This window comes from Lonchura striata, chromosome 1A, assembly GCF_050655825.1.
Source record: "Lonchura striata isolate lonStrDom1 chromosome 1A, ASM5065582v1, whole genome shotgun sequence".
In the NCBI taxonomy this organism is placed as follows: Eukaryota; Metazoa; Chordata; class Aves; order Passeriformes; family Estrildidae; genus Lonchura; species Lonchura striata.
Genome location: NC_140741.1, coordinates 59634711 through 59661494, shown reverse-complemented (window position 1 = coordinate 59661494; position 26784 = coordinate 59634711). Strand labels below are relative to the sequence as shown.

Genomic DNA, 26784 nt, shown 5'->3' with positions numbered 1-26784 from the left:
TTTTTTATGTTCTATTCCATGCAAAATCCTGGAAAGATAAAAACCTTTTTACTTTGTCAAGTAGGTATTTTAAGGATTCATTTGGGATTCCACTGAAAGAGAATGGTAAATAGGAGAGCGCATTTGTATTTATAATTACAATTTGCAAACAGCTGATTTGACATTTCAGTGACTGGACCAAAACAAATGGGAAAATAATAATTTTTGCCTAATCTGAAAAAGTGAGGGTTTTTTTTTCCCTGAAAGAAAAAATAGAAGTAGTTTTAATAGTATTTTACCGTCCATTATTGTAAGTAATCTTAGCCTAAAAATATAATTTTAAAATTTCAAGAATATTCAGTCTGACAATGTTGAATCAAAGACTATTTCAAGTAAAAAAGTTATTGTACCTTTGATGAATACAAGACTATTCTGAGAACCTTCACCCAGTGCTATTAGTGAAAGTTTAGTATGACAAGTATTGTGATTTGTCCTTTGTCTATCAGTTCACAATATTAATCAAGTTATTCTATAGAATTCTTCACCAAATTCTTCAGTAAGTAATTCATCTGTGGGTAATTTATTCTTCTTATGAACAGTAATTTATTTCAATCTGTTTGGCTCTTCTCCCAGTCACAGAGTTCACAGATTTCACAGATGGAAAAAGAAAATTAATAAAGATGTAATAGGTGAAATAATACTACAGCATTCACCAAGATAAATATAATTTATTGCTATATTAAAGTTTGATTTGAAAATAATAATTGTTCATGGCCACCTAAAATCTGCTGTTTACTTAGAGGTAAACCAGCAAAATGTTTTATAGAGGCTCTGTCCATAAAGGCTGGGATTGTAAACACACCTTTATACTGGTGTTAGACTGATGTCCCTCTAGATAAGCAGGCACATTACACTTTTTACTGCAGCATCATTTCATCACAACCACCATAAGCATCATACAACTTTACATAAGACTGTAGTTTATAGGCAAATAAAGCTCTCCAGCTTCACCTTTGGACAGTTCAGAGTGTTTCACTGGCTCAGGATGTTAGCTCCAAGTTTTAAAATTTGCTTTCTATGACTTCACATGAAGTTAGAGTAACTTAATGTTCAAAATCTGGCCAAATTAAGAAAGTTTGTATTAGAACAAGCATGGAGAAATTATTTCTTCTAAGCATTAAGGTCTTTATATTAAGAAGAATTTCATATTCTGAATTTGCTTTCTCTTTTTCCTTTCACTGTAGCTTTGATCCCAATCCTTTGCAAAGGCACACCTTCTGGACGATTGTTATAGGTGGGACTTTCACATGGACTGGTATATACGGGGTTAACCAGTCCCAAGTCCAGAGATACATCGCATGCAAAAGCAGATTCCATGCAAAATTGTAAGTCTGTCTTCAGTTACTGTCTGAATTTAGCAGTGGTTGTCCTTTATAAGAGAGATTTTTTTTTTTTAAGGAATGAGTGGGTATTTTGTCTGTATAAATTGCATTTATAAAGGCTAACAGCTTTTGCCTTCTGTTTTGTGGACCAGGTAGAAGAAATTTGGCACAGTAATTTCTGGTATATGAATTACATGTGATTGTTATAACATTGAAATTTGTGCCTGAATGTTTCACTGCACCAGTATTTTCATATAGAAATAGCTGCATTAAGTTTATGTGCAACCTAAAGACCAAATGTTGTAGTACTTACCCTGAAGTCATATCAAGACAGTATCTTCAATTGCTGCTCTATGAAACCTAAATCATTGTTTTGGATTTTGCATGAGTAAAGACTAAAATATTTTTCCATAACAATGAATATAGGTGTGAGGAAATCCAGAAATTATCTCTTCAGTGATAAAATTGCTGAACAATCCTGTATTTTGTGATCATAATAATCATGACATATTTTTTAAGGAATTAACTGTGGAAACTGGCAGAGGATTATGTTTTCCTTGAGTGTAAACATTTCTGATGAGCCTTTACTCTAGAATGGAGTATATTTACTAGCTCTATTATCTTATCTTTGTCTTTAGAACCATTTCATTAGTCCACAGCTCAGGATTTAAAAATTACTAGTGATCTCATGAAATTCATTTATAGAAGAAATATAGAAGCACACATCATGAAAATAATCCCTGTACTTTCAGTCATTCTGTAGCACAGTGACATACAGAGAAGAAGCTTTATGAAGGCTTTCACTTCATAAAGCTAGCAAAACACCACAAAATCATGCACCATTTACAACTGAAATATTTTATCAGTGAAGAAATCTGCTTTTCAGCCATTTGTGCTGCAGACAGGAATGAGCTGATGCTCGTTATCAGGTACATCTCCAGGGTTCCCTGACACATTTCCAGCATAACAGGTTGCTTCTCTGCAGTCTGTGGCACATGGCTGGGTTCTAGGTTCTCAGCACTGCAGAGGCAGGAGGCACATACCACAGCTCCCTGTGGAATGACTGCATATGGGAGAATAGATGCATACCTTGTCCCAGATTTGTGTGCCAGTCAGGCTGTGCCCCTCTCTTGTGCCCTCCCTACCTTCTTTGAGAGCAGAGACACCTCCAGAGTGTCTCAGAAGCAGAGTGTGACCAGAGGGAATCTGACACCATGGCAGCCTCAGGGTAGGTTTTCTGAGCTGTTGCAGCAGCTTTCACCAGAGCTGGAAGCTATCTGGTTCTGTAGGGGGTTGGATGGAATTTAGGCTCTCATATTAATAGCTGCGGAGCCTTCATCAGTAGAGCCCTGTCCTACTGGCACGGGTGGTTGGTTTCTGTGGCATCTTGCTTGTGCCTTGCTTGTGCAAGATACTTGCTCTGCATGGAGAAATAATTTTGCATAATAGTTGCAGCTTGTCACAACTATAAACGGTGCTATTCTGTGGTGACTATCTAGTTCATATTCAAGTGTAATTAAACACATTTGACAGGTCATGTTGTTGGCCTATACCTCTTATTGTCATTTAATCTGTACACGGAAGTGCAAGATGTCATCAGGTCAAAGTAATAGGGGTTTTACCCCTGTGCCATTTACTGTAAGGCTTTTTAAGAGACAGCACAGTAACACATCAGAGCTCAGAAAAGAATTCCTTCACAGATCCCAACTTGCAGGTTTTGGGAAGGCCTTTAACAGTGGCACAGGACAGGAATTTTCTCAGGTGTTGGGAAAGGATTTCACCCCATTCAAGGAACACCAGTAGGTAGGAGCAAATTCTGTCATCTTCAAACAATGACTAGGTAAATTGAACATAATGCTTACATCTGAATGATAAGAGGCACTCAGAGCAGAAGAGCTACACTGTCAGAAAAATATGGGCTACTAACACATTTTTCTCTCCTTTCAAGGTCATCAGCTGGCATATTTCAGTGCTAAATTCTTAGAGCCAGACTGAAACAAACAATTGAAAATTGAAGCTTTCTGCAGTCAAAATGCCTACTTCACCCACACTCCACCCCATGTTACTCACGCAGAATTAATGGAAACACCTCCCTCCAACAGTGCTACAATTATTATTCTCCATTGCTTAATCATAGGGTGTACCATGAGCTGGCATGTAAATCGGAAGGAAAAAATAAAAGCTGTTGTTCAAACACTGACGCAGTTTATAAACATGAGTTGCTTAAAAACAAGACAAAATATTTTCCTTCTGTGTGTTTTTCTTGACTTTCTAATCTTTACTACAGGCTCTAGGCTAGTTCTTCTATTACATCTGTTCAAAAGAGTTGGATTGATTTTACTCATTGGTTAAATTTTGTGCTAAATCAGTTTCTGGGTGTTGTATATCAACATAGATTATGCCAGTGCAGGAATGGCTTCTGCTAAGTGGATGCAAGAAATCCAATCAATATGTAAGCATCTATGAGGACTACTTAATTTTTATTGAATTAGTTTAGAAAGAAATTTAATGTGCTGTTGGTTGTGTGTTTTGACCACCCCCTAATTACAAATACAAGGTAAAAATGCGGAGTTTTCCCTACTATACAAAAATCAGCTTAAAAGCTGATTTTAATTTTTATATAGGTCTTTTCTAAAAGTTTGCACTGTGCTTGCCAGTAGCTTTTCTATTGCATAAAACTCATAGTTCAATTAGTTAATCTACATCATGCCTTTCTGAAAATGTCCATTTCAATGTCTAACAAGGCTTATAAAGTTACGTTTACTTCTTTGTTCATCCTGCTGGTCCTCTACAGAAATACAAAGGCTGTTTCCCCTTACTTTCTTGGGAACCAAAAGCACTAAAAGGCCTCCTGAAGCATTGCAAGCATGGAGATATTTTCACATAAACCAAATGTCCTCCCAGAGGAGGTCTTACCAATTGGCACAGGTCCAGGGTATGTGATCTGTCAGGAGGTTAAATCACTATCAGTGATACACAGATAACCAAGAGGCAATTGCTGGAAAGGAACGCTGTTTTTCAAGGCCTTGCTCCCAATGAGTATGTTTGCTTGAAATGACCACTCTAGGCGAGAAGAACTTTGTGACCCTGGAGATACCAAGATATTTGTAACCCAGGAGACATCAAGAGCTTAGAAACATTTGAGAAAACCAGAGACTTAGATGGATAGCAAAATCCCTCACTCAGCAAGGAGAACAATGTGTTTTTCACTTCCAATAGAAACTGCCTGTTCTGTGGCAATGGCAGAATTACTGCCTGATGAAAACACGTCTGGTCTCACCGTTATCTGAAGCTGAAACTTGCATCAGGATGTGGGGAGGTGATGGAGTTTCTGGATGATACTGGACTCCAAGTTGTTTAGTTACTAAAGGGCTTGTTGAGAATCCCTGCTCTCTAGAAGTGGGAGCCAGAGGCAGCTCTAGACAAGGTCCCAGGCCCCAGTTTATCATTGCTGCTTCCCACAGAGACTATCTCAGGAGGAAGTGGGAGATTTGTAGCTTTACAAGAGCAACTCCAGCATTGTGTAAGCACGATACTACAGCTCTGGAGACAAAGGAATGCTGGTGCTGACTATAAGGTACCCCACACTTGGATCTGGGGCACCCCGCCTTACAAATCTGCTTGGAGTTTGTCAAGGGGTGTGGCAAGGGGGAAAGAGCATCCTCTGGCCTGCTGCTTGCAATGTACAGCTCGTGCACATGATGAAATGTGGGATTGCTCTATCGCTTCCAACACCTCCATTGTCAGGGGACAAGTGCTCAGACCATGACACCAAAACCAGAAGTGTCATTTGTACATTTACAAATGTGATCTCACTCCGGGTGAAATGCTGGGAGCCATATGGTGACTCCCTTGCCAGCAGGCAGCTGCTGACCAGAGGGTCTCCTTAGTGCAGGCGTGGATGCTTCCTTGCTTGGCCCTGGCAGGGTCTTTTGTGTGATGTTGAGCTCTAACATGGTGTTTCCATGTGTCTTGGTGCAGGTCCCTCTACATCAACCTGGTGGGACTCTGGGCAATCCTGGCCTGTGCCACACTATGTGGATTGGCCATCTACTCCATCTACAAAGACTGTGACCCATGGACAGCCAACCAGGTGTCGGCACTCGACCAGGTATGGCCCCACATCTCGGGGGAAGGTGGTGGGAGGGTATCTTTCCTCTGCTCCACAATAACCAGACAAAGGCAGCTCAAGAGTCAGGGGGTTGGAAATAGTGACATGATGGAATCCTGTGTCAGGCTGAGACTACAGTTCCTGGAGCTGCAAGTCCCTCAGCACTTGGTAAGGTGGGCAGCAGGGAGAGCTGCAATGTGGAGAGTTCTCAGTCCACCCACCTCTGCAATTGTGTGGGTTTGTTGCTCAAAATGGGTTCAGGAGTGCCAATGTTGCATGAAACTGCTTTGAAGAGAAGTGAGGGGAAGAGAGCAGCAGCACCCTTGTGAGTGACTGTGGGTCCCAGTGAGCTGCTTTGTGTCATCTAACCCAAATTCCTCTGGTCTGAAAAAGCAAAATCCTTTTCAGATTCAGAACATACTTGTGCTCAAAGCACACACCTGGAGGAAGGCTATTAGCAGGCAGCTCTTTGCTAGTGATGGCAAATCCTTCCCTCCTTCAGAGGAGAGATGGGCAATCCAGCTGAGTTGCAGAGAAACCACCTCACCACTGAGGTGATGACCTCTCTCTAAATAGAACTTGAACAGCAGGCTTACCTGAGGAAGAAGAGTTCTGGTGACCCATAGACTGGCCAGAGCTAGGGACCAAGGAAATCAAATAAGTTTTATTTGTATGTTTAAGTCTAAGATAATCACAGGCTCTGGATAATGCTCCAATAGAAAGCCAGGACAGATAATGGGGCACCTGAGGCAGCCCAACTTGGTCTTTAAGAGTAGAATAAAATAAGAGCCAAGGTAGAAACTGGAAGGAAATTAAGTTTTTTTTTTGTCAGTCAAATTCATTTGGTAGAAGCCGGAAGAAAGATACTAAAAATATTAACTTGTCTGTGAAAAAAAAAATGTTCACAGGAAGAAAATCTTAAAATTCCTCTCTCTGTCCAGGCTCAGATCTTGCAAACGTCAAAAAATGCAGTTTCCTATATGGAAATTGATCTCAGGTTCCAATATCTGAGTTTATTGGATTGTATATTAACCCCTTTTTGTGGAGTCAACAGCAGAAAAAGCATCTGTGGTACCCAGCCCCCTCAAGGGAGTGATGTGCAGAACAGACCACCTGCTGCCCAGCCCTAGCTTCCTCTACAACCCAGCTAGGTGGTCTCAACAGACTCTCTGTAGCTCTAGTGGACATTTTAGGATTGGTTTTCCCTGTAAAAAATCAATAAATAGAGAAAATAGGGCATTAAAAATTAGAACAGCTGGACAGAATGCCAGTGAGAAGGCTGTAAAAAACCAATACAATGATAAAATGAAAAATTAGGGCAAGATGGTAATACTTCTTAATCTGAATTTTTCAGCTAATGCCATACCTAGTGCTGGATATCATGCGTGATTATCCAGGAGTGCCAGGACTTTTTGTGGCTAGTGCCTACAGTGGGACATTAAGGTAATTTAATAATCTGGAAACTATTACCTTTTTTTACTTTTTTTTGTTGGAGCTAAAGTTGCATTTATACTAAAACTTTTGTAATTATTTCTTTGTCTAGCTAATTTCTAGTCTTTAAAAAAAATCGCTATGACCTCTTTGATGATGCAGTTTAAAAATCCATAGTTTCCGATATTTGGGTCATAGGACTTAAAGTTGTTTGGACTTCAGTTAGCCACATGATGTAAAGCACTAACAAATCCTTCTCTGTGCTTTTAAAGCCCCTCTGCTATAGGAATTTTTGAGTATTATGGATGGATGTTACACCAAATAGCTACAGTTGGGGAAATTTCCTATTGCTCATCTTTAATTTTCCAGTTTCAAACCTGCATAACTTCGAAGCCATCTGCCTTTCCTTACGTCTCATCTTTGGAGACTTATTTTCCAGAATTCTCAGGCTTCCAATTGTCTTGAATGAATCCCATGAAACAACAATCACTATATATTTGTACTGTAGGAGACAGATTGATACCCTTCTATCCCATACTGGGGAGTGTTTTGTTCAGCTTTCCCAAGGAGTATCTTTAAGAAACACTGTCTCTCTCAGTGAAGGCTCTGAACAATAGCAAGGAGATAGAAATTAAGAAACTTATGAATGTGACACCAAAATTTTTTTTTTTTTAATTCTGAATACTTGTAGCTACATAAATAGAGGGAACAGCCAAAATATTAGTTTCACATGCTGAAGAAGAGCTGGTGGTTTGCAGGAGCAAGGTACATGCAGACAAAGGATCACCTGGTTTGTGTCTTAGGAGTGCTGGCTTCTCTGATCCACAGGGAACCTACAGTACTTGGGTTTGGACTAGATGCCTAATTTTTAGGTGACCATAATTAGATTATCTGAATCCTCCTCTGAGAGTGCATTAAAAGTTAACAGTGATGTGGGACTTTTACCTACCCAAATATATATGGCCAATAATTTGTCAAGGTATCATGTGTACTAGTAGTGTTTACAGTCTAGCAATATGTAATAGATATTTCTGTTCAGTTCTCCAGGCCCAGCCCAACTTTTCAGCAGTATGTGCCTTGACTTCACCAAGGATAATTACTTTTAACAATTTTTCTAAGTTGTTAGCTGCATTCTCTGGAATAATAAGTTATTTAAACATGTGCAGCAGTTACATTTGTTTTCTGGCACTGTTCTAGACAGTGGCAGTTTCTCTTTGCCAGTAACCTACCGTTATCTATAATTTTAGTTTTTAAGATATAAAAAAATTGTATAAATCTTGCCTTCTGTAGTACGGTGTCCTCCAGCATCAATGCTCTGGCTGCTGTGACTGTTGAAGATCTCATTAAGCCCTACTTCAAATCTCTCTCTGAAAAGAAGCTGTCATGGATTTCCATGGGGATGAGTATGTCTGGAAAACATATTTTCTGCTTTTGCTTTACAAAGTGAAGGTTTGATTCAGACCTTGCTTATGATGGTGCATGTCAGGAGTAAGTAATTCACACCAGTGGGGCTATTTTGGTGCAACACTTCAGGGAGACAAGATCAGCTGTGTAGGTTTTACACAAATGGGGGACAAGTGAGTTTAAGAAAAAAGAAAACCATCTTGTTTGTCTTTGATAAGGAAAGATGCACTGCATCTGTGTTCAGTATTGATTCACAGTTCTACAAAGCCAAATATCTCTGACTTAAACTCCTGCTTTTTCTTTTAATTTCTTCTCAAAAATGAGAAGTGAAGGAAGCTGTGTTGTAACAATTTTTTTTTTAATTGCTGTGCAAGCAGTAGTCTTGTGTCCCAAAAATATTCCAGAGAACAAGAAATTTCACATCTTCTCTGATATACTCTGAGGCCGTCACTCTGTTTAGCTCTTAATGTAACTCCAAGAGAATCAGAACTAGACTGAGCAGATGGTTCAAATCTGTGAAGTGCAATTGTCATGTCTGCTACTTGTACTGTCTGTAACCAGCTGTAGCTGTAGCCCAAGAAAATGTTTGTAGTAAGAATGAAAATACTTCTGTCCCAACGCAGTGTCATGTTGGAGCCCATACCAGGGATCATGGCAGACTGACGGGAGGATAACAAAAATTAAATATTTTCACCTGAGAAAATTTTCTTAAACGTTACAAACATCGTGCTTATGCCAAAATTGTTGTTTGTGGTATCATAAGTTGCCTGACACATCACAATGAATAGTGAGATTAACCTCTTGCTAGAGCAGTGAAACTCATCAGGGCAGAGGTGGGAAAAACAAGTAAGCCAGTGTTATGGCTCCTGGAAAGAGACACTATGTCCTGGTGACCTGGGATGCTCCCTGTCACTGTGCCAGCTCCCAGTGATCTGCCAGCATTTACTCTTTTGCTTCCTAGACTTTAGGCTGAGAAGTGAAAATCATTCCCTCAAATAAGGACAATGACACAGGAGATTAGCTGAGAAATATGAACAATAAGTGGGTTATTGCCACTATGACTAATCCATATGACTGACATTTATTAACTAATCTCTAGTAATTCACAGAAAGAGGATTTTGTCAAGTTTGTCTGATTTCTTCTTCATGTAAACAGAAACCTGACCTTTTGGCCAATTCAGACTCTCTTAGAAAAACTCCAGATGTTACCACTTTTATCTGGGAGATGTTTGGGCCATGCTGGGTCAGACAGAAACTTTTCCATTAGTGATTTTCAAATTTTGGCAGATTTATACATTGTTCTTCCTTTCACACACAGGCCTATTTTATGGTGGAGTCTGCATTGCTATGGCTGCAGTGGCATCTCTTCTGGGAGCCTTGTTGCAGGTGGGTGCCAGACAGCTTTTTCATGCCCATATTGAATGACCCAGAATAAATTATGTAAGAAAATAATTGCTGAATACTATTATGAGATTAGTTTTTATTCTTTCTTGGGTACTGATGTGAAATTGCCCATGGCCTGTGTTTTAAGCATCCATATAGCAAATCCTGGCAACTGAGTACCCACCACTTTAAAAAGTCTCGTAATTTCTTTCTGAACATCTTCTCTTCTTGTCACTTTGGAAACTTTACCTTCCTTGCACAGTACCTGATAGTAGACTTTCTTCCTCAGGCAGCGCTCAGCATTTTTGGCATGGTTGGTGGCCCCCTTTTAGGACTGTTTGCCTTGGGAATCCTCTGCTCCTTTGCAAATGGAATTGTAAGTAGAAGTTTAAAGACATGTTCATCCAAAATTTATTGATAATTTTGGGCTTATCCTTCCCCCTCTCCAACCAGTAATTTGAAGTTGGGCAGCAAGTTTGGTACTTTCTGTGAGGACATTTCCCCTTGCAGACTTCTCTTCCTGTATAGGAACTTGAGTTTCCATCCCATGAAGAGATTTACAGATATGGATTGGGGAAAATAATCTGAATAAAAATTAAGCTTTGACAAGGATTTCTTAAAACCAGTTTTAGAAGCAGGGACAATGCATCTCAAGATATAGCTGAACAACGAGTAGGCTCAGAGAATGTTGGCCAGGGGTCAGGCCAGGAAAATGGGGTCTAGGCAGTTGCAGACCAAATTAGGTATTCTCAGAGTGCTTCCATGTTGTAAAATTATCATTTCCAGATGAAAAATGTTTTCCATCAATAAAAGGATTTGACAAGTTTTGTTAATATGGTCCATGGTTTAGTCTGGCAGGATTGCTATTTAGTAATAGTAATTGTACTATTACTATTTACAGGTTTACTAATTTATTATAGTAATATTACTATATATAGTAATATAGTAATATATTAATATTAGTATAATATCTTACTATTACTATTTCCAGGTTTACTAATCACCGATCTTTACTTCTTTGCAGTTGAAAATTTTATATATGTACTAAAGTAAATAATAAAAAAAATTACTAGCTCTCAGCCACAACCTCACCTACCTCTGGTGTAGAAGAGAATTTTTGCTAAAACAAGTCACATGAGAAAATTGAAAAATTGCTTCTGTATTTGTTCAAAGAGGGCCTCAAATAAAGCAGGATTTTTCCATATACCATGAAGATCAAAGTTATCCTTTGTAAAGACCTAGTGGCCAAATGAAAAGAGTTGTGCTCAGGAGATGTGAGAAAACATCGTATTTCCCCAAAAAGAAATGAAGTAAACTCCCCAGCACTTCCCAATTGTATATTCATTTCTGCTGTGGAGACTACTGTTTAGTTTATCTTGACTATTTCTAACTCTTCTAAGTGTTGTTTCTTTCAAACATCTTTTGCTTTTCATGTAAATCCAAGTTTCACTTTTTGTTTTGCAGGGGGCATTTGTGGGTCTTGTCAGTGGCTTCATTATTTCACTTTGGGTTGGAATTGGATCTCAGATTTATCCTCCACTTCCAGAGAGAACCAAGCCACTCTATCTCTCAACTGCGGGCTGTAATATATCCTCAGGAAATTTAACATCAACAGAAATTCCATTAACAACAGTTTTCAGCACACCAGGTGCAGAAAGGTATATGAGTTCATCAAGTGCAGTAACAAAGCATGTATTTTCATTAAAGAAACACAAGTATTTGGTTTACTTTAACAATCCTTCTTTGGTTTACCTACCACACTGTTTGAGATGCAGCAGTTTTCTCTGATTTTTATTTCCTCTCAGACTGAAGTAGTTTGAGTTATCCCACAACAGAAGTCAAAGTGAATATTTCTATTGATCTGAAAAGCTTCAGTTCAATATTTAAGTTCACAAGCTTGGACATGTCTTACTGTGGGCCACAGTTTTAAACAAAGATATAATTTATAGTTATTGGATTAGCTTCCACAATCTGTCACATGAATTAGAGCCATTGGCAGTTAAAGGGCAAAATGCCAGTTAGCAGCTCTACCTACAGCAACTTGTCTGTGCAGAATAGTTCTAATCAGCATGTTCAGAATGGGCACAATATACGGGATTTCCTCTGCTTTGCAACTGCCAAATGTCTTACTCTGGATGATCACAGTTAAGTTTAACATGAATGGTAATACAGAGAGCAGCAGGAACAGAAAGAAGCTGAAAAAACATATTTCTAGGGTTTCCAAATCCTTACACCTTAGAGCATTGCACAATGAAGAGATACCCTGACACACTGGGTGCCCAGCATCCTCTTTCATATACCACACCTCTCACATTGCTCCTGGCTGCTGGGAAGCACCTGTTGCGACAGAGCACATAGTCAGGAAGAGCAGGATGAGGTGTAAAGACAGTTTCTCTGCTCTTTAGAGCCACATGGAGCTGATTTCCTTGTTTTTTTTTTTTGTGTCCCTGCCTTTAAATAACATCACCCTTGCTAAAGAAATTAATCCCTTCATCTGGATCACTAGAGTGTTCAGCTCTGCACTAGATTCATAGCAGAGACAGGACTGTCCTGTTTTACCTGTTCTGTCTCATGCATTGTCTCACTCTACTGGCTAGCCTTGTCTCTTACAAATTTTCACTGCACATATGATTGTATGGAGGTGCCTCAAGATTACCAGGTTGCTTGGTTCAGAAGTATCTCTGTATTTATATACTGTCTGGAAACAAGCATTTTCAAGTTTTTTGGAACAGAAAATTAACCCTTTTTCTGCTTTATTTTAGGCCTGCCCTGGCAGACAACTGGTATTCCTTGTCTTATCTCTACTTCAGCACACTTGGGACACTTGTCACAGTAGTTGTGGGAATAATTATCAGCCTCCTAACAGGTACTAGTTTCAGAGCTGTGATTGAATGTGTCTCAGGTCTCTTTCAAACTAAGATGTCCTGAGAGCCACAGGAAGTGCCAGTAACCTATTGCAAACACTGTAAACGTTACCATCCTAAATGGACTTTCCTCCCCTCAGCGCTTCTGCATCCCACTCCTGGTCTTTGCTCACAGCAAAAGTTACTACTACAAATCTCTAAGGAGAAAGAAGTCTCAGCATATTTTTAAACCTAAGGGGCAAAAAAAGAAGAAAAAAAAAAGACATCTGTCTTTTTGCAACATGGCAACAACTTGGAGCAAGGATATACACACATGCTTCTAGAAGACTAAAGCAGTTATATTTTGAGTGAGTTCAGAGCACTCAAGGGCTGTGGTCTGCATCCACAGAGTGCATGCTTTTCACCACATTCCTCAAGAACATGCCTAAAAGCTGCAGAGCCTCTGCATGGCTATTTTAGCTTCTTTCTCAGTTTCCCAGTACTTTTGTGCAAAGGGAAAAAGTAACTTGCCATGGGTAAGAATGGGGAGTTCTGTTCCAGCCCATGGCCTCACTACTTTGGCACTCAGGTCAGATGCAAACTCCACTTGTCATTCACCTCATGCATGGCAGAAATAGCAAAAATGCAGCTGTTTCCACAGCTTCACCCAGTATCCCTAGCCAGATTCATATAACAGCCCTTGTCTTTGAGGTTGTTAGATTTCAAATTTTTAGACTGATCCACAATGGCTCCAGGACTATGAAACTTCAAACTCAGTAGACAAACTCAGTTCCATTAACTTCCCTATGCCTTGCAACTAATAAGTACAAGCTACATTTATCTAATTGTCTTTTCCTTCTCAGTTTTTAGATTTGCTCCACACTTTCTTTCAAGCACATGCTCTTCCCATTTCTATAGTGATGCTTGAACTCAAATTTTTCTTTTTACCAGATAGGGATCAGGTTACCTATAGGCCATGAAACAAAGCATGAAAATCAGACAACTCAATAAATCTAGATGAGAAATACTCAGCCCAGGAACAGAAGCACAAACGAATTAACTCAGTCACAATGTCGCCTTGCTTCTCCTGGAGCACCTACATCTCTTTTGTTTCCCTGCCAAGAATAGTTACTCTTCCATGCCTTAAAATTGCCCAGACATTCCATTAACCCTCATCCCTCCATCTTGGAGATGTCTTTAAATAATTCACTATAAAAATTGGTGGTGACTTTGGAGACAGGAGTCTTGCTGACAGGGAGCTGAGAACTAGAGCTCAGGGTTCAGGGTAGCACTTGGTGCCACAGCTCCTGGACTGGCAGAGTTGTCCCAGACATCAATGTATGTGAATCATTATTTTCTGGTGTTTGCCAGATTCAATTTTTTCCAAAACAGGAAATCCAAGGAGGATCTAAGAAGCTAGGAAATAGCTAAGGCATTTCAAATAGACTTTGAGGGATCATTTTATATATTGAGAGGAGCAGGATATACATTTTTGTAAAGAAGTGGTCTCTAAGGTCTTTGATTGCTTGATGGCTTTTGCTGTGTGACTCTGTCCTGCTTGCCTGGCCTGGTGCCCATAGCTGGGGTCTGACACATAGTTTGCATGTGTAAAATTGGCTGAATAAAACTTGTCTATTTTGTAGGAGGACTAAAGCAGAACACTGATCGTAAATTCCTGCTGACCAAGGAAGATTTCCTGTCCAACTTCTCATGGTCTGAAACTGAGCAAGTAAGTGTAACTGTGCATCTCTGATTTAAATCAATCTTTCCTCCATGGTAAGAGGCAAACAAATTTCCTGGTTTTTCCAATCAGGATGAATAGCACCTGATGCTGCCTGATAGGACTATCTGCTTTAAGGCAGTAGTAGAGCACAAGGCAGGTGGGAGTAAGGCAGCTGCTGCAGGCAAGGAAGCAGTTTTGCCACAGCTTAGCTTCAGTCAACAACAGAGAACCAACTAAGAAAAGGGAGAATTTTCTCCATGTTTCTGCTAAAATACTCCCTAACTGTCCCCTGGGAAGCTGCCCCAAGGCACACCTTGGACTCAGCAAAGCTTCCTTTGTTTGTGAACATGTGTTCTCTAAGGTCAGATTGTTTTTTGTAACTTTGGCTACTGTTTGAGAGAAAACATTTCTAGTCAGTGTATTTCCTAGCTCTCATCCTAAGAAAAGGGGAAATATTATTGGGTAATAACATCCATTAGAAGAGAGAATACAGGAAAATTACTTTTTAAAAATAAACTACAGATCACTTTTCAATCAATATCATCAGCTGAACATTCAAGTTCAGTAGTTCAGACAATAATCATATCTTCAGATGGTCCAGCTTGCAAAATGTTTTTCCTTAATACTGACAACTCCTTCTAGAATGATCTGATGCATTTCAGCTTCTGGATAAGAGTACCAGTGAAAAAAAGGGATATTTTACCATACCATTGTAATGCTATTTGCCCATGTCAGTACTGGAGATCAGCTATCCAGTTACTATCATTCACTGTCTTTAATGGGTCAACATCTGTTTCTGCTGTCTGGGAATTTAATCCCTGAGGTCTTTTGAAAAAGAAAAAAACAATCCAGCACCTACAAGGAAGCTAGTGTCCACAGCCATAGTTTTTTATGCCTGGAGTCAGAAACTAGTCTCTTTATGTATCTGTCTCTTATATGGCTAAGAGCTGAATAACAAGTAGTTGGTATCACAAATACTGCAAAAAATTGATGAGATAAAAATCAGGGCTAACTGATTTTTATAAAAAATCAGGGCTAAGCAACTTTCTGCACATGAGGAGCTCAATATCTCATTCCATTTAATAGAAGTGTGACATCAAAGCAATGATGCATGTTAATCTTCTCTTCCTGTCACAGATGGGGCAAGGAGGAAGGGTTGGGAGTCAATAGCTCAAAGACCTGGTGGTGACATATCAGTAGACATGAAAACAACAATTAGAACTTTGCACACCCAAGCCAATTTGCAGGACAAGAACATTTTGTGTTACAAGAACATTTTACACAATTTGTACCTTATGCAATACAAAACTTTCCATGCCCCTAGAAAAATATAAACTACTGCAATGAGTAAGTATTTGTGCTCTGTCAGCAGCCAACATGTTTTCCTGCAAGGTAACCCTCTATGTCAGGCCTGACTCTGCTGGCCAAAGAGATGTCAAAGAGAGGTTTCTTCTGTTTCAAAGTATTGCTTTTGTCTTTTGTTTTTTAGCCAGAGAAAGTGGAAGTGTTGAACTGGAAACCATTTACCATGGCAGATGAAGGAACTGACAACCCTGCCTTTAGCCACATTGAAATGGATGTTGCAAGTGACAAGAACAAAGTCAATGGTCTTCACATATGACACAAGGCCATTTCAGCCCATGAGGACAGTTTTGTTCATGTCAAGCACTGTTGACATTCCTGCTCTGGGTCAGGTACCAGCTCTGCTGGGGTCATAGGCAGACACAGCTGAGCTTTGTGGCACTATCGCCTTTGCATGACCTTGACATTAGTCAAGGAAGGAATCAGGTTTTTCTTGCACTTCCTCACTCTCTCTGGTTCTTGGTGACAGAGCCTAAAGCAAAGTTTCTATGTGAAATATTTGCTTGATATTTTTGAGCCTCCTGGAAAATACCTGCTTTTAATCTCCTTTCACCCTCAGAGTGAATTTTTTTTTTATTTGGGAAGAGTACTGTTCACCCAGATACGGCTGTTTTTCTGGCTTTTTTTTTTTTTTTTGGTTGTTTGTTTTGCTTTGTTTTGTTTTGTTTTTTTAGGGCATTGAAAGTATGAAGAGATTAGGGTGTGGGACTTTATCAGATTGCAAGAAATAGTGGGTCTTTTTTTTTTGTATAGGAGGAATATTTAGTGCTATCTGGTTCCTCTGTAGAACTGATTCTGAGAGCATATTTATTTTGCTGTTTTTGTCATCTGTGTTTTTTTTAACCCACTTGTTTCTTGGCTACGTGCACCTTTTCTTCTGTGCTCACTGCTGGGAGCTGCAAGAGTGACTTCGGTGGTGGTAGAGGCAAGAGTCAGTACTGTCTTTCCCTTCATGCCCTGTCTCTCTGGTCTCCTCTGTCTTGCCCTTACAGAGTTGGTCCTCGCAAAGGAAATAATATATTTACACTTTTTATTCAGTGCCATAGACAGAACCACAGCAGCTTTCTGCTGCATGCCCAGCTAGCTGGCCTAGGATTGTTCTTGCACTGGGCTGGGCAGTGCAGCAGAGATGTTAATAAAGAAGATTCCCTTTTGGCTGTACTGGACAAGAGTGAAGGCTACATCTGCATTTGCCACAGCAGTTCTCTCCAGAGCTATGAGCTGAAATTTTCTTAGTCCTTTGTGTTCTTGCAGTCCATGTTTTCACTCTAGGGACTCCTGTTCCAGGTTGGTTCAGATCAGGCAAATGCATACTGTGTTTTGGAGGTGTGCAGAGTCCCCTGCACAATTCTCCAAGATGGAGAAGGGATCTCAAAGGATGTCATATGGTGAAGGCTTCTCCAGGGCTGCAGGGCTTATGGAATGGCCTATCCTCTGGTGGGGCTGCCAAGAAAGGTTAACAGCCCATCCACGTGAGACCATGCCCTGTGCTGGTGTTTTGGGAGTGTGAATACCCCCATTGCTTTCTTCTCCTGCTTGCTTTTAGGTACAGTGGGGAACAGACTTGACCCACTGTGGTGTTTTTTTGCTTCAGACTTTTACTATGGCTATACAGGAATGTTTAAAACGCTTCTACAGCAGCAAAATTAAGTTGGAAAATTAAAGCCATTGCAGGAAAGCTGAGCTGTGATGCTTAGAAGGCAGTCATGCTTGGGAATCAAATTAAAAACTGACTGCATGCCTTAAACACTTTCTAAAAATTATACTGCATTTGTGCCAAGTACTGAGCTTCTGTAACTTGGAAAATGACACAGTGCCAGCTTAGTTGCCTTGACTGGGGCCCTGTAGCATCTAAATAAATTGTTTTCTGTGCCCTTGTGACAGAGGGCACTTGATGATCTACTGCATAAGATGAACTGTTAGGATAGGTGAAAAAATGGGCTCCAAGGACCAAACCAGGAGAAGAATCCAGTCAGACACTCTGTGGGTGCCACCAAGGCCATGACTCCATTGGCTAACTTAGTGCAAAACTATGTGGTGATGGAGGCAGGTTGCCCCCATGCCTCCCTGAAGCATTTTTTTGCATTATCCAGTGCAGAGTTTCAGGCCAGTCCCTTTTCTCACACCTCTTCTGTAGCTCCAAGTTCAGGTCAGTGCCTAAAGACACTGTGTGTAAGGGTTGTGATCAAGTGGGATAGATCCCACTATGAGTTACTGTCTTGTGTCCCTTTATCTGAGATCTGAGACAAACAATAGCATCCTGAATAAAGTCTTCTAGGATTCAGGACAGGAATATCTCTGTTTTGGGACTATGCAAGTTACTCTGAGACAATTAGCCCATTGACTGAATCAGCTGGCTATGTTTCTCAAGTCTCAGAAGATAAGTGCAGCTCATTCAACCTTGTGCCTCGTCTTCAAGACCCAGAAACAGATACTGCATTCTGTGCAATGGAATACTTCTTCAGCCTTGGAATATAATAAATTATATTTACCTGGTACTTTCAGCCCACAGATCTGAAACAGGGTAAGTACTGCTATCTCCACGCTGCAGCAGAGTGCTGAAGTGCACTGGTGTGCCTCTGTATACCTGTGCTTTGTGAGAGAGAGTAAGCTGTAATAGAGAACAGAAGCCCACAGCAAGCACTTGATCTGTGTGCCTGCCAGTATGGCTACAGCCCTCCCAATCCAAATGCTGAATTCCCATCTGAATGTGCTTCTCCAGAGGGTGACTGGTCACTGCTGTTTGAAACAGCATCACCATGTCCTTTCAGGATCACTCTGTGTTGAAATTACTGTGCTGTAGTTGGTGCTGCCTTAGATAATCTGTAATTTCTACCTGTTTGTTCATGAAGACTAATCTTCCTGGTTATCATACTTTAAAAATGTATTTTTCTTCTCCATGCTTTGAATTTACTTAGTTGTTTAAAACAGAGGAAATGCGTCAATTACCATCTTACCTCCCCTTTTCTGTTGAAGTCATTATTTAAGCATTGAGCGGTCATTTAGCTTGAATTTTGGTATGAAGTTAAAGTTTGTGCCAAGTGATATTTATTGGTCCACAATAAAAACTCAGCAAGATGAGTTTTCACTGGGAAGTATATCTTGCTATTAAGTGGTTTAGAGACAAACAAACTTAGGCTTTGTAGGTGACCTAAGCAGCTGCTCCATTTCTTGCTATCTAATCTCCCATGACTGCTGCAGACCTATAAAGTGACACTTTTCGCTTTATTTTTTCCTATATTCTTCTTAATTGGCATCATTAATTAAAACAATTAATTGATTTTCAATAATATTTTCTCCGGGAAAATATACTGTCCTCTGCTAGCTGAACTCTAAGCCAGGGCCTTCCTTGTCTGTGTAAAAGCAAGATAATTCTTGGAGTCTCCACCATACTCCTGCCCCCTGATCCTTCATCTCTCCCAGCTAAAAGCTCACCTGATAAATATGGGATGCTCAAAACTGATTCATTTCACAGGAGTGGGAGCACTCTGCAGTGTCCAAATTACATGCAGCATCTGGCAGAGTCACAAGACAAAACAATTAGGAATGTGTTTAAGTAAACACATTAAAAAACCCCAACCATAAAACCACAACATTACAATATTTGACTATGTGACTATGCAAAAGAACCATAGAGAGAAAATAGTGATAGATTTTGTGTGGTTTTGGTCTGCATTTAAATTTTACTTCTATCTGACTGGTCAGTTTGCTTGCTGAACAAATAAGGTTAACAAAAGAAACTAATGAATGACATGCAGTAATATTTCATATGCATAATTTATTTTTCAAGTTTATTACATCACATTGTACAAGCATTAAACATGGCTTTATGTTGATGATTTTTTTAAAGTGTGAAAACTTGACATTCTTCTCCACAGAATTTTTCTATTTACAAATAAACAATCTCTCTATATACTTTATATATATATATATATATAATATATATGGTCAATAATGTAACTCCCCTCAGAAAGATTTAAAATAAAAAATAACTGATTTGTAAACATGTTTTCTGTCATAGTATTTGGTGGCTTGAAAGTAGATGATGTTCTATTCTTAGATTTTTCTTTTGTCAGAGTTTCCATGTTGTTAATTTACATTTTTTATTCTAAGATCTGTAAAACCAGCATGGGACAGAATGCAAAAATCTTAGCAAACGGGCTGAAAAACAGTCCCAATATACATTTTTAACTTGGTTTTAAAAACTGGTGTGTAACTGCTCATGAAGTACATGCTGCTGTCAAGAATGGTCTATGGAGAACAATCTTGTGCTGATTGCAAAATGATTTCACAGTAAATCCTCTGATGTGTGCTGGCCTGCTTGCTATGTAAAATGTCTGTGCCATGCATTGAGGTTGCAGTTTTTTCTCATTCCCTTGAAGGTAGTGCTCTTGTGGAGCTGGAATAAGTAAACAACATACAGGACTGTCACATGGAGATTTAAGCAAAACCCATAATCAGATCAAGAATAATATGGCATAAATTAGTTCTCTAGAGACTATTAGAATTCCATTTATTATTATACTATTATTTGTATTTTATTTTTATAATAAATAGAAAGGGGCCATCCTTCTTGAGTGTTCTGCTATGTAGCTCTGAAGGACTCCGGGGAAATCTGTTCATCAGACCAGCAGCAGAGAAACCTCGATGGGTTGACTGGTCAAACTGAAGTGACAGAGATGTACTCAGGGTTTGCCAGGGAGGTCAGAGCCCCTTGCAGCATCATACTCAGCACAAGCTTGGCAAGCAGCCAACCCATGGTCTCATTTACAGCAGAGCAGGACACATCTTCTAGCAAAGTTTTGTCAGGAAAATTCATCATAATGCAGCTGTCTTGAAAACTACTCTCAAAAGCAATTACTATCTATTGCATTTCTGCTGTGCATTATTTGTTTTGGCACATTTTATTGCAGTGGTTCCTCTGGAGTGGAAATCAGTTTATATTCTACTGTCTTTCAGTTCAGTTCTCAAAGTTACTGAGATCTAAATTGACAAAGCTGCATCTTACTGCAGGGATTTGCAAAGGTCCATTCTACTCGTATGGGTGGCACTGATTTTATGCATGGCTCATGTCTCACTTTACTACTTAGTAAACAGTTTCTAAGCTCTGGTCATTTGTTGGTTTAGACATTAAACAGAGGGTATCCAAAATAATAAAATTATTTATGAGAATTTGGTCTGAATATGATTTTGCACAGTGATTCTGCCTCAAAATTCCCAGGCTGCAACTGTAGGATGATAAATACTAACCCATCTGGCATGTGTGTATTGGAGGTCAACAGCCTGATCCCCACCCCCTATTTACAGAAATAGAAATACTCCTATTTACCCACTGTCCTGTGGGCTGTGTCCACAGCTGCTGTGAGCAGAAGCAAAGATGAACAAATTCACTTCCCCATTAGTCAGGATTTTACCCCACAATCACTAGTTGTGCTCCCCACTCAGTTTGGCACTGAGCCACCACAGAACAGACTGATCCTGAAATTCCTTCAGTATTTATGTTGTCTCATGGGACTTTCAGGCCTGGGCTAGGAGCAGCTGATAAAAGGGAGCTGCTATGTCCTTTATCCTCTTCAGGTAGGATGGTGGGTTGCTACTGGGGGAGGTTCCTTGCTTTTGTGTGTAGGCAGGCAGTGGCTACAGAGAGGAGGGTGCTCACATTTTCTTTCACCCCTCTCCTTCTTCAAGCCATATTGCCCTTCATCAAAGCTCCCCCATCTCATGCAAATAGCACAGTTCTCCTTTGCAGTGGAAAAAAGTTAATAGATCTAATTTGGTGATATTTGTCTTGGTGCAAATGGCCCTGTTGTCATGTGGAGCTTGAGGTATCCATCCATAGGATCTTGCATTGTGTGATCTGTCCAGAAGGGCAAACTCTACTCCTTCTATCAAATTACTTCTAGAATAACTTTTAGAAACTGATTGAAGAGCTTTCAAAACATTCAGTACTTTGATTCATGTTGTTCCATCCAACACTTAGGATGTCTTCAAAGCTCCAAGTCCACTCTTTTTGGGTTAATAATCTGGAAATTTAAAATTTCTTAATTAAATAAAAAATTCTTATTTTCTCAATACTAAGGAATTTTCTGAAGGATATTGACAGTGGCTTTTTTTGCCCAAGTCTAATTTACACCTGTGTAGAATTGCTCTGCATTAAGGATTTCAAGCTTTTTCATACTATAGTCTGTTGTTTTGTTTTTTCCCTCTATCCCTTCATAGATAATGGAATGATGAATACAGAAAGTGCTACAAGTGTAGATATTCTGGATGGCTGTGTTTTATTCTGCTGACCTTCTTCATCTGTCTTTTTTTGTTCGTTTGTTTTACTTAGGCAGATAGGTCTTTAAGACACACTGTCTAACATCTGTTACGTGTGTAAGTACACCCCAATTCCTGACTAGGCCTCCATGTGATCTGGCAACACAAATACATGGGCAGTTCTGGGCAAGATGCCCTAAGCTGATTTGATTCCTTCAGACACCAGACAATCCTATAGCTGAAAAGGCACTGTTCAAAACTTTAACATATATTACCAACTTTTCACAGTGTCATTTCCAAATAAATGACCCTACAGCTAGATACCTCTGGCCACATTGAGATGCTTGGCTATCTGTCTGCACTTCTGATGCCTACATTTTTCAGTGTCGTTTGGCCAGCCGATCAGACTCATGGTCATGCATCTCCTTCTAGATAATACTTCAGTATTGTTGAGCAATGGAAATGATCCACCTACGTGACCTTAACTGGTGGCAAATGCAAACTAACGCATTGGGTTCACTGTGGAAGGGAGCAACGCTGCCATGCACGTGCTGCAGGTGGTGCACACACACAGACAAACACTGCCACATTGCCAAGGCGTAGTCACTGTTTATGAAGTAGCAACTTCATGAGAATGAACCATAAGATCACCAAGTTCTGTAAAGCACTGGAAGTTTTGTAACTGCTTTGAAGTTCAGGGCCTCAAATTTTAGTCAGGGCCTGGGAGCTTCCTGGCAAGAGTGCAGAGACTTAGTATTGATCTGATATGCTCATGCTGACATCAGCTCTAGAGAAGACTAAGCCTTGGAAACACCTCTAATTTCAAAAGGCTTATTACAAAATCCACCCTATTGAAGAGGGGCACATGTGTGCTAAATGCACACAACATTACTGACTATTCTTTTCAATGCAGTCTCTGCTGTAGGAAACCAGGAATTTTTTTATGAACAAGAGTTCTCATCATCTCTTAAGCAGTTTCTTCCTCATCCTGTCATGGCCATTCATTGTGATAAGATTTTCCATTCTTTTTCCTTTCCTTCCGCTCTTTTTGCAGACGTTCTAGCTCAGCTTCATACATCATTTCCTGAATCAGATACTTTTCTCTCCTCATTCGATCTCTCAGATCTTTTGGAAGATCTGGAATTAAGTAGGAGATCAGATGCTTTATGCAAAAGACAAGGTGCTGTGAACACAAAAAGAAAGGAAAGAAAAATGTAAAACCTCAGGAAGAAAACAAGTACTTTTTTTGTATCTTGTGAAAACCATCTCTTTCCAATATGCAGACTGATGCTGTGTTTAAACTAAATCCATTACTAAATTTTAAGAAAAAGAAACATGAAGTTTTCTCCCCCCCAAGAACTCCAGCCAAAGACAGTGGAGTGTGGGTCACAGCAGAAATTATGAGCAGATGGGTTAAAATAAAGCTTCAAAACTGTTCTATGACCTGTGTGTTCAAAGCCCAGAGGTCACGATTTGTTGTAAAGTTGTTTGGACAGAGCCTGGTATTAGTTTCTGCTCTGCAGGAAGAGGAGGCTTAAATGATGTAACACTTTCCTGTTGCCATAAACACATCAGAATTTGAAGTAATGTATCTATACAAAAGCAGTAATGTATCTATACAAAACAAAACTTAAACATTTTTTCTTACACTGTGTCTCTTATCCAAAGTCATATTTCTGTTTAGTAAACACCACAATTAAATGCAAGTTGAGTGATCCTTTGTCCCTCCTATTTTAGGCATGATACAGCAAAACTTGAGTTTGATGCCTGAGGAATGCATGAGTGTCCTTTTCTGTTTGTTCAAAAATGCTGCTTGTAGATTTATTCAGTTCACTTAAGAGGAGGAACAGATAAACAGAAAAATCCTCCATCTCAGAAAGGACACATATTCTAGACTGGAGAAATAAAGGTATTTCTTCTTCTCCAAGCAGAACCCTTCTTTTGAAAGCTACTGAAAATAAACTCACAATACTCTAATTGCTGTTTTTTGGTGTTTTTTTTTTTTTTTGGTGGTTTTTTGTTTGTTTCTTTGGTTGGTTGGTTGGTTTTGTTTGGGTTTTTTTTTTTGGTTTTTTTTTTTTTTTTTTTTTTGCCAAACCTAAAAAGAGAGAAAAAAAGCCTCTTCTGTCAGTTTAGCCTGGACAAAGAATTCCTTTTGCAGTGATAGGAAATACTTTTGTTTGTTTTCAAAGGAGGTTAAGTTATCCAAAACAAACCATACTCAAAGTGCCAAAAAGGGGCCTGAGCTTAGACAGTTACTTAATTTATGAAAAAACCTACCTTGAATCCCCTATCTCTTAGTGCAATCTTTATTGTAGGCACTGCAGCAATCACAATACAACCATTAGTATTTTCAAATAAAAAGGTTGTGGTTTCTGCTGCAATGACCTTTTTGATTTCATATAGTTAAGTTATAGTTATAATTTTATAGGTATAGGTATAGTTATAGTTATAGTTTGCAGCATCCATAAGCAGAGTGGCTCATGTTGGGGGAAGCAGATATAAGCCAGCCTATGGCTTTGGTTGAGACAAAGCAAAGTCAACTCAGATGTGCCTGGTAACAGGAAGACACTAAAAGTTGTTCCACAGCTGGTCACAAATTTGGTTAGACAGTGAGACTTGAACAGGGCTTGTTGCACTATGACATGAAATTACTCATGCATTCACTCAAGATGTAAAAGAAGAAAAAGAGGAAGATTTATTTCTGACTTTGCAATATGTAGAATTCTAAAAGTGACAATGGATTGGAGGGTGAAATTGCCACCTCTCCAACCACATTGGTTAATCTAAAAGTCCATTAATTCTCTCTTCTTACAAAGAAGAATGCAAAATAATAATTATTTACATGAACAGTGTGTGAGAACTCTAGTAGAAATATGTAAACATCAGAAGGAATAGAAAACTTTTAAAATAACTTTAAATTTTTTAAAAGAACAGGGCAAAAAGGGCTCATTTTTCTTGCCTCACTTCTCTTTGTGCCTATGCTGGGCTGCCTTTATGTCAAGTGTGTATCAAGAGGCCAGACTCTCTTCAGTATTTAAGATTCTTAGGCTGATCTGCCAAGACCATTCTTGTAGTCCTTTTTGGACTTGCATACCCTGACTTTCAGTACTGACTGCTCATGAAACTAGAAGAGATTAAGCCTGGCCAGCCTCTATCAAATCTTTCTCTCTTTCTTTCCCTTAGTATTTCCCTGAGTGTGGAACAGATGATGGAAGAAATTATCTCCTTGGAAACCAACTGTTAATAAGTTACCCAGTGTAAAGGAAGACTAGAGCCCAACTTGCAGTGCCATATTCCTTCACCTGGGAAGGTCTGAAAATTGCAATCAGGGGGAATTTGCTGAAGTCCTTGGGCTTCTGCTGAGCCACAAAGAATAAAAATAACAATCTAAAAAATGTTTCTTCTCCATCTTTGCTCTAACACAAATGCTTCTGTTGCGTTACCCAAAGAAGTGTGTTGAAAGCTCAGTTCAGAATGAATTTACACTCTTCTGTGAGCCAGAATGCAATATGTGCTCATGAACATTACACCATATGTCAGTATAGTGACTACAGGTTCTGTATCTGTGTTGAATGCCCTGTTGCTATGATTTCAGAGCAGAGGATTGAGTAAAGAATTTTTTAAAATCATATGTTCCTTCTTTGGCTTTTTCACAATGTAAAAGGCATTTCAAACTTCTTGTGCTGGAGAGATGTTCAATTCTGGTGAGGATATTCAGGCACTTGAAATTAGATCTTAAGAGCTGCATTTTTTTTTTTTTTTGGTAAATCATTGCACCCTATTTTTCCGTCTCTCTTTTTCAAAATCAGCATGGGAATACCAGTCATGTGATGTTGGTATTATTGCCTTTGGTTTGCCTTAGAGACATCTGAGATACTGACAGTAAATACTAATATTATGAACATAGACAAAGATTTTGAATCCTTTTCATTGTCATCATCTTTGTGATGCCAACCATCCTGGAGGAATGAAGGTCATTAAAAAAAAAACCCAAACAAGAAAAAAAGCTAGATGTGTAAATACTGTAACTTTAATTATCATTGTTTCTCAGTTGCTCAGATTTAATATTTTCTTCTCATGTTCCTTCATCCCTATCCTTACACAACAGTCAGCATATGGCTTCTCAACCTAGACCAGTTACCAAAAAAGTAAATAAAAGCTTCATTTATTTCTCCCTTTTTGCAAATCAATGCTACAATTTTTGGTGTTGTATTCCCTTTTCTGTAAGAAGCTATGTGCCTGTGACTGTTCAGAAAATGAAGCTGAGTATACAAAGCACAATATAAGTAGAAGAAACTAAGACAAAAAACACGTCAACAGCTGCTATCATGGATCATCCCAATGCAAAGCTTCAGAGGGAAATTTGTATTCTTTTCGGTTTTGTTCTGCCACCTGAATGGTCACTGACCTCAAACACAATGATGAAGGCCAAGCGCGCTGCTAGGACGTGCCAGAACTGCAGCGTGTAACCATAGGGCACTGGGGAGTGCGGAGGGTCTCGGTAGTCCCTGTACCTGAAAGGCGAGCACAGTGTGGGAGTTAGCAAGCTCTGCACTGCTGCCTGGGCAAAGGCAAAACCAAAACTTATCTTCACTTGATCATTCCATTCTCTGCACCCAAAAGGAGCTCAGTCTGAACTGCACACGTTACCCTAATGCTGCTTGCTTCTAAGGCTGGGCCTGTGCCAGTGTTTGATTTCAGGTCAGGTGCCTGCTTTTGGAGCAAGTGTGCTGATCACCTCCTCTTACCATGCTTTTCTGCATGCAAATGGACTTACTTTCAGCTGAAACCTACCAGTAAGATGCACTCTGTGAGTTCTAATAGAAATTGGGTACAAAGGACCCAAAACAGTGTCTGTCTGAAGAAAACCCGTGAAACAAATGCACAGGATGGGAGGTGCTTTGA

At 39.5% G+C, this 26784-nt stretch overlaps 2 protein-coding genes across 17 annotated transcripts in view; one reads left to right on the top strand and one right to left on the bottom strand.

The window, feature by feature from the left end:
* SLC5A8 (solute carrier family 5 member 8) overlaps positions 1-19624 on the top strand; it is a 29079-nt gene extending 9455 nt beyond the window's left edge. The window contains exons 6-15 of the mRNA XM_077783128.2: positions 1224-1364; positions 5343-5472; positions 6827-6915; positions 8194-8306; positions 9626-9693; positions 9980-10066; positions 11155-11348; positions 12453-12556; positions 14177-14262; positions 15746-19624. Coding sequence (XP_077639254.2) covers positions 1224-1364; positions 5343-5472; positions 6827-6915; positions 8194-8306; positions 9626-9693; positions 9980-10066; positions 11155-11348; positions 12453-12556; positions 14177-14262; positions 15746-15877 — 1144 coding nt within the window. The 3' untranslated portion in view covers positions 15878-19624. The remainder of the gene's footprint in view (positions 1-1223; positions 1365-5342; positions 5473-6826; positions 6916-8193; positions 8307-9625; positions 9694-9979; positions 10067-11154; positions 11349-12452; positions 12557-14176; positions 14263-15745) is intronic.
* The window catches only part of ANO4 (anoctamin 4), a 200469-nt gene continuing 193064 nt past the window's right edge, over positions 19380-26784 (bottom strand). For all 16 annotated transcript variants that reach the window (XM_085568934.1, XM_085568926.1, XM_085568921.1 and 13 more), the window contains 2 exons: positions 26288-26393; positions 19380-23059 (listed from right to left, as the gene is read on the bottom strand). In XM_085568934.1, the coding sequence (XP_085425060.1) occupies positions 22868-23059; positions 26288-26393 (298 nt within the window). In that variant the 3' untranslated portion in view covers positions 19380-22867. The remainder of the gene's footprint in view (positions 23060-26287; positions 26394-26784) is intronic.